Below are 8,492 nucleotides of genomic sequence, written 5' to 3' on the forward strand. Positions count from 1 at the left end.
ATAGGTGCGTGTGTTTGTATGCCACCATTGCTTTTCGACCATTATTGGAGTATTTACATCCATGTAACTTAGCAGTTCAGCAAAAGGGACTGATAAAATAAGAACCAGGCTTAAAAGAGAATAAAAAATAAGTACTGGGGTTGATTCATTTGTCTAGAATTCCTGAAAGGGGTGTCCCAGCATGACTACAATCTAATGACTGAAACAAACAAATTAATAAGGATAATTGTTTTAATACCATCTTGCCCATATTGTTTGTGTTTCCTGTTCAATACTGATGCCACCAACCACACTCAATGCAAGCATCACTGGACTGGTTTTGGCTGGAAACTTTTCTCAGATCAATGTTTAAACTCTATGTTTAAATCTAAAACTGAATTTCTATCTATCATGATGTATACTTTGTAACGCATTTACTGAAGTGGTATTACATTATAATTCATTTATTGCATCATAATGCAACTATTGCATTTAAAATGCCACATCATGCATTTAAAATGTATTAGCAAACTAGTGCTGGTAGGAAGGGCTTGTATAATAACCAATGTTCATCTGCTTGCTTGCTCTCTCTCTCTCTCTCTCTCTCTCCATCAATCTACCTATCTATCGATCTCTCATTATTTCATACTCATGTTCAAACTTCCTCATATAGTTTACTATCTCAGCCTTGTGGAGCTTTTAGGTGTTTTCGCTCAATAAACACACACAACGCCCGGTCTGGGAATCCTCCGACTGTGAGTCCGCTGCCCTAACCACTGGCCCATTGCACCTCCACAATTCATATTATAGTCCTCTTTATTTTACCCTATCTTAAACAGCCTCCTTCTTGGTTATATTCCCTTAGCCATCATCTTTAACCATATTTTCCTCAGACTTCCTCTTTCTCTACTTCATTCCACATTCATTTTCATCACTCCTCTCACTCAGTCACTTTCATCTTTCTGAAGAAAAAATTGTGACTGTGTGAGGACATCAATCAATGGTTTTATTCTCATCATTCTTTACACTTCTTTGTCTTTCTCTCTTTCATGATGCTCTACTTATCCATCAACCATTTTTGGTTTCATTCTTTCCAACTTTCTCTTCTGCTCCATGTTCATTACCTATTTCTCATTCCATAAATCATTGTTGTTTTTGGCACTCCGTCGGTTACGACGTTGAGGGTTCCAGTTGATCCGATCAACAGAACAGCCTGCTCGTGAAATTAACGTGCAAGTGGCTGAGCACTCCACAGACACGTGTACCCTTAACGTAGTTCTCGGGGATATTCAGCGTGACACAGAGTGTGACAAGGCTGACCCTTTGAATTATAGGCACAACAGAAACAGGAAGTAAGAGTGAGAGAAAGTTGTGGTGAAAGAGTACAGCAGGGTTCGCCACCATCCCCTGCCAGAGCCTCGTGGAGCTTCAGGTGTTTTCGCTCAATAAACACTCACAACGCCCGGTCTGGAAATCGAAACCGCGATCCTATGACTGCGAGTCCGCTGCCCTAACCACTGGGCCATTGCGCCTCCACCCCATAAATCATAACACACAAACATACTACAACCACTACTATGCAGACACCAACACACCACAAGGACTTCACTACTCTACTTAAACCAACACACTGCAACAACTTCTAAACTAACACCAACACACTGCAAACACTATCCCCACCAAAAAACTCATTCCAACCATAGCCTTCACATTTTTTCCCAGATATTATATACCTGGAATTCATTACCCCGTTGATTTTACAATCTCAAAAACTGGCTCAATGCCTGTTATGGTTGGAATGCCTTTGTTTATAGATCTGCTCAAGACTGGCTAACTTCGGTGTGGGAGTTAGAAAACAACAACGATGACCACTAACCAGGAGGCACGCTGTGTCTTATGTCTTCCACTGCTAACATAACAACTTGGTCTTCTTTGAGTTAACAAGCAGTGAGTAGCCTTCTCCAAAAATTATAGAACTCCCTCACCTCACCTCTATTGTATAACATCACACTACATCCTACACACGGCACATCATCCCATCTTCACTCCCCAGAACCATCCACTTTTTACCTACAGAAATTCAAGTTAAGAATCAATTGCAACAATCTCACCAGTTTGAGAAGGCAGGCATAGATTATAGCCACTGCTTTTCTGTATAATGAAATTATAATGAAAACATAATCTTACTTGGGATCTAACATGGCTTGGAGGATCTTTGTTGGACTAGAATCTGCAGAAACTCTCTCTTGGTTAGTCAGGCAACTGCACGACAATAATAATGGTAGTCATAAAAATACAGAATTAAATACTCCATTTTTATATAACATATAGTAAACATTAACATAATAAGATGCAGTGAAACATTAACATAATGAGATGCAGTAAAATTATGTCGATAGCCAGGTTGTAGAAGTGCAACGAAATTTTTGATGTTTCATAGTAGACAATACTATTGAAAAATAAACAATATTGGAGGCAGCAGGCTTTCTATATTTTTACATGGGCAACATGCCACTTCCACAAAACAAGTGTTCCAGTTTTAAAAGGTGTTCTCAGATTAAATCACTTTGTACAGCTCCAACATATTAAATATTCTTTTAAACAATTTATATTTTGACAGGATGATTATTCAAATGACCGTCATGATAATTTTCCTTGATTATGGGTTGTTCTTGACAATTTTTGTAGAAAACCTAAAATAGAATGGTTGCATACAGAAAACACACTTTTGAATCAGTGCCTTATGTATTCTAACAATTCTTGCATTTTCACATAAAACCTGCAATAAATTTTCATTTAAAATGTTAAATTAAAAAGTCATTTGTGTTTAGCTAAGTCGTCTGTCTCTCAGATAACATGTAATTTATATCATATTTCATTACATATCATATTTGATACAATATGCAATGAGAAAAATAACAAGCCACAATATTTTCTCTAAGTAGATGCCTACATCATGCATCTTTTGAGTAGTAAGACTTAACATCTCATAAATTAACCCTGACAATATTAGACTGATAAATATAGTAGATCAGTCATTTAACCCTTTGTCTGTCCTGTGTACCAAATAAGATATATAAGGCATATTTCCTCAGCATTCATGCATCATATATGATACACATTCCCAATTTTTTTTTCAAGTACCAGAGTAACTTGAGACTTATAAGAGGAAAATTTTATCTTCTTCAGAACGTGTGAAACAAGGGCTAACTTAAAAGTCTGAAAATAAGCATGGACATCAAAGACAAATTCATGAAAATAATTTGGACAGGCAATGGGTTAAAAAAAATTGTACTTAAAGTACTTTGTTTTTATAAGCTTTTAGAAATTCAATATCACTGTTTTGCAATGTTAGTTCTACAATATAAACTCTCTTAGTGTGTTATCATTAAATGTAAACAGAACACAGAGTTATACTTAGCCTCAGATCTGACCTAATTAAGCAGACCTAGCAACAAAAATGCTCCAAAAAGCAGTGCATGTCGGAGTACATTATCTAATGTACCCTTATGTTTTTAAATCAATAGGGTGTGATGAAAGGAAAATATGAATGCTATTAGTAGTAAGCTACAGCTCCTTAGGTTGATGCTCAGTTTAAGATGGAAAAAAAAGAAAGGGTATGACATTTTGAGCATGACTTTTCATCAGAAAGAGGAAAGGTCCAGAGAGAAAAAACAGAATAGTCTGGGAAAAGCATGCATGTGGTTACATGGCTGTGGTTATATATATATATATTTTTTCTATATATATATATATATATCTGCATGTGTGTCATAGTTGAATATAAAAACTTAGCTTAGACCAGGAAGTTAGAAAGTGGAAGGCACAGACCTTGCCAGAGATCAACAGAAAGGTCTGCTGTACAGAGGCAACAGAAAGTTACTAGGAGTTGATGGAGAGGGGGGAAAAGTCAAAAAGAATTTAGGGTTTAACAACATTAAGTTTTAAATGTTTAATAATTTGAGTTTTAATGATGCAAGAAAGCTGGTGAAGCCAGAGCAGTTTTTCCATGTCCCAAAGGTGTAACTTAGCATCTTTCCCAAGTCATGAATATATGAATATTGTGGAGAAAATATTTTTAATTTCCTCCACTAACTTCTGACAATCATATTTTACAAAGAGCATGATTGGATGGGTGGGTAAGTTGATGAAGACTCTATAAGTCTGCAATGGGCTGGAGAAATTCAAAAGTTTGGGAAGCACTGACCACGAGCTATTACTGCAAACAAAATTAAACATATATGTCAAAACACAATGTACAAAGGGGTGTTGAAAAGTTACTGGCTTTGGGTAAAAGAAAATACAGGAGGATCTGTTAATTATGATTTTATTCAACGTATTCCTCTTTCAGATTCACACACTTTTTACAGTGGTCCTTCAGTTTTTATAAGCCCTGTAAAAGAACTCGGCAGGTTGGGCCTCCAGCCAGGCCTTTTGTGATACCCTTAAAGCCAGGAACCTTTCAGCACCTCCTCATACAACTTAAGATATCAAATATCTTTATATGAATATACTCAATTGAACAGTTTCAAAAATACTAACCTATCAATGGCTGGGTTTGACCCAGCTGTAACTGGTGCAGAACTTTCTCCAGTTGAAGTTGACGTTATCACAGATGATGAGGCTCCTCCTGCACCTGAAGCTGAAGCTGCCGCTGCAGCAGCGGCAGCATTCTGAGCAGCTGCATTGCTTGCTGCTGTTATCGATGCACTTTGCACAAGTGGATTAGATGCCTGCAGTAAATATGTAGATAGTAATAAAACTATGCTAAATAAAATTATACTAAACAGTCACACATTAACACTATATGTCCTGTTTCAAATTTTGGCACAAGGCCAGCAATTTTGGGGAAGGGGGATAATCAATTACATCAACCCCAGTGCTCAACTGGTACTTAATTTATTAATCGCAAAAGGAAGAAAGGCAAAGTCAACCTAGGTGGAATTTGAACTCAGAATATAAAGTCAGACAAAATGCCATTACCATTTTGCCTAGTATGCTAACAACTCTGCCAGCTCACTACCTTATATGCCCTGTGATATTGCCATGTACCAATACAACTAACAGTATCCCATGATACTGTCAAGACTGCTATGATAATCTCCCTAGCATCAATACTGCTATGATAATCTCCCTAGTATCAATACCAATATGATAATATCTTGTGATATTATTATATGTCAACACTACCACGATAATGTCTTGTGATATTATCACATATCAATATGATTATTATAGAAGCACTATTAATATCAAAAGGCAACCTTGATATCCAACTTAATGTAGATATTAAGATTACTTTTTAGCATTAATACTGATTTTGTCACTAATAATTATTTCTTAATAAACCTGCTGGCCAGAGGACTATCAAGCTCCAATGTCTTCTTGGGCTGGTGTCCAAGGCTAGATCCCTTTTTAATGCAAACCACTGTATAAAGTGTATTGGGAGCTTCTTTTTTTTTTTCATGGAATTGGTACTAATGAGGTTGTGAAGTAACTCACAAAACTAAGTAAAAAGATCCCACAATTAACTAGGGGTCTAGTAGAGAATTGTAAATTTGGAACAAGAACAATACATTTTATTTCCTACTTGTAGGCAGCATATCACTGAAGTTTTAAAGTTTCATTAGTTAAAAAAGTGACATAAGGAACAAACCTTAGTATTTCTCCGATTATGCTGAGTTCGTTTGATTTTATTCAGTGATTCAGCAAAGCGAATGAATCCGTTAATATATATCAGGAAATTAATTGGGACATCTTCATATATGTCACATTTGGGTTCAGAACTACAATAAAAAAGATGGAGGAAAAGGTAAAAATTCAAGAAACAGAGTTGATCAGACCAAAAAGGAAAAAAGATTTTGCAATTGGAAGGCAAGGCTTAGAAATTGAACTGAATATGAAAATCACATATAATTAAAAAAATTTTAATTACCATAAAATGATTGTTTAGCTATTTTTCTCAAATTTCTACAAAAAGTAACAAATTTGAAGTATGTTTCTTTTCACCACCACCAACATATTTCTCTCACACTCTCTCTTTCTTTCTTTCTGTCCTTCTCTTGCTCTCTTTTTCTGTCCCTCTCTCTCTCCCTCTCTAACATTTTTCTTTACTCTCTACCTCTCTATATGGATCAGTGTTGTTTAGCTTTCAATCATGATTGAATTAACTTACAAATGACCAAAGATGTTTAGACATCGTATTTCTAGGACAACATTGCCCAATAGGTCTTCATTTTTTAAGGTGATTTGATGGAGATCTGGTTGCTATTTTTAGCTAGTAGAGTAGCTACATAGAGGTTCCCTTGCTCACTTCTTCAACTCAAGTATTTTTAATAGTAGAAGAGTTAAAGTCAAGATTAGTACTGTTCAGATATCAATTTGTTTTCTCCCATATACATATGATCATTTTGACATTTATTTCTCATCAAAAAATCTTTGTAGAGTTTAAATTTTAGATTTAAATATAAACCATTAAGGATACATGTGTCTTATTCTCAACAATATAAGGAGACAACAGGTTTGGTTCATTGGAGTGTCCAAAGAAGAAACCTTGAGTGACAACTGGGAAACTGAAAGAAGCCAAGGAAAACAAAAAGAGAAGATACTCAATAACTTTACCGGCTGATTTCAGAAATATCAGCCTAATATGGTGCTAAATCAAAGTGTGACAGGAAGGCAAGGAGATCCATGATCAGTGATGCCTGTAGGCCAGTGCTCTGCAACCAGTATGTTGTGGAACACTGGTGTGCCATGAGACGATGCTAGGTGTGTAACAGTGTAACCTGAATATAATTTTTTCCTTACTATATTTTTAGTTCAGGTGTGCTGCCAAATTTTGAAAAAAAATATAAGTGTACCACAAGTAAAAAAAAGGTTGCAGAGCACTGCTGTAAGCACAGGATAGAAAGGGAGAGCTACACAAGTCAGTGAAATACTCAACCACTTGTATACTCATCCTATGAACAGGTAAAGCAGTCCATTGAACAACACAGCAAGTCCATAAGAGATGTTCTCTCAGGACAAATACAGCAATGACTAACTTAATCAGGTGTGCATACATTAAGTATGATGAATAGATGGCTATTTAACCTTTTAACATTCAGATTATTCTGTTAAATGTAATGCTTATTTATTCGCATTGTTCTAAACTGATCATGCTCTATCTCACAGCTTTGAGATTTCAATGTGATTGTTTATTCCTAAAATGACATTGTAGGGTAGATGTGAGAAGTCAGACCTGGCCAGTTAGATGATAAAACAGGCAAAATATTTTGGCCGGATATGGCTAGTTTACATGTTAAAGGGTAAAATACCAATAGTCAAACATGTCTTTCATGAAAGACTGGAAATGAACAACATTGCTTGTATAATGGTGATGCTTGTTTAAAATCATTGCATGATGTCAAGGCAAGGGAACACAGAAACACACACACACACACACACACAATGGACTTCTTTCAGTTTCCATCTACCAAATCCACTCATAAGACTGGCCAACCCATGGTTATAGCAGAAGACATTTGCCCAGGGTGCTGACCACATAGTTGGAAAGCAAGTTTCTTAACCAAACAGCCATGCCTGTGCCTACAAATGGCATAAAAAAAAGGATGAGACATTTATGATATAAAATATGTTATATTACAGAAATAATTCAATATCTATTCCAAATATACACAATTTTCCACAGATAAGATTATTGCACTTTTGACTCAGAATTCTAGCTTATGAAAAGGAATTAAAAACTAGACTAAAAAAACTATTTTACACCTTGGAAAAAGCAACTTAACATGCAAATTCGTAGTTTTGATTTGAAGAAATACATACCCAGCTTCAGATAATTTTTTGGTGATATTGCTGTATGGCAAGAGGAAAAACCGGCTGCGCCAGTATTTTAAAATCTGAAAGTAACCAAGATGAACATTGGATATGCAATGAATTCATTTTATTTTGTTGCCACAAGAAGAAGTATTTATGTGTATCATCATCATCATCATCATTATTTAATGCCCACTTTCTATGCTGGCATGGGTTAGAGGTTTGACTGGAACTGGCAAGCCTGAGAACTGCACCAAGTTCCAGTCTGGTTTGGCATGGTTTCTACAGCTGGATGCCCTTCCTAATACCATGTCTTTTCTCTTTTCAAGCTTATCCTTTTTTTTTTTACTTGTTTCAGTCATTGGATTGTGGCCATAAAGAGTTTAGTTGAATAAATTGATCCCAGTACTTTTATCTTTTTTCTAAACTCTGACCCCTATTCTATTGAATTCTTTTATCAAACCACTAGGTTACAAAGATGTAAAAACACCAACAAAAAGACACACAGGTGTGGCTGTGTGGTAACAAGATTGCTTCTCAACTACGTGGTTCCGGGTTCAGTCCCACTGCGTGGTACCTTGGGCAAGTGTTTTCTACTATAGCCTCGGGCTGATCAAAGCCTTGTGAGAAGATTTGGTAGACAGAAACTGAAGTTCCTCGTGTGTATATATATATATATATATATATATATATAT

General features: G+C 35.9%; 1 protein-coding gene across 3 annotated transcripts in view; it reads right to left on the reverse strand.

Moving 5' to 3' along the window:
* The window catches only part of LOC106883578 (GATOR complex protein Iml1), a 131,247-nt gene that overhangs the window by 23,398 nt on the left and 99,357 nt on the right, over positions 1-8,492 (reverse strand). For all 3 annotated transcript variants that reach the window (XM_052971325.1, XM_052971318.1, XM_052971322.1), the window contains 4 exons: positions 7,807-7,880; positions 5,636-5,765; positions 4,522-4,712; positions 2,167-2,241 (listed from right to left, as the gene is read on the reverse strand). In XM_052971325.1, coding sequence (XP_052827285.1) covers positions 2,167-2,241; positions 4,522-4,712; positions 5,636-5,765; positions 7,807-7,880 — 470 coding nt within the window. The remainder of the gene's footprint in view (positions 1-2,166; positions 2,242-4,521; positions 4,713-5,635; positions 5,766-7,806; positions 7,881-8,492) is intronic.

This window comes from Octopus bimaculoides, chromosome 1 (assembly GCF_001194135.2).
Source record: "Octopus bimaculoides isolate UCB-OBI-ISO-001 chromosome 1, ASM119413v2, whole genome shotgun sequence".
NCBI lineage: Eukaryota > Metazoa > Mollusca > Cephalopoda > Octopoda > Octopodidae > Octopus > Octopus bimaculoides.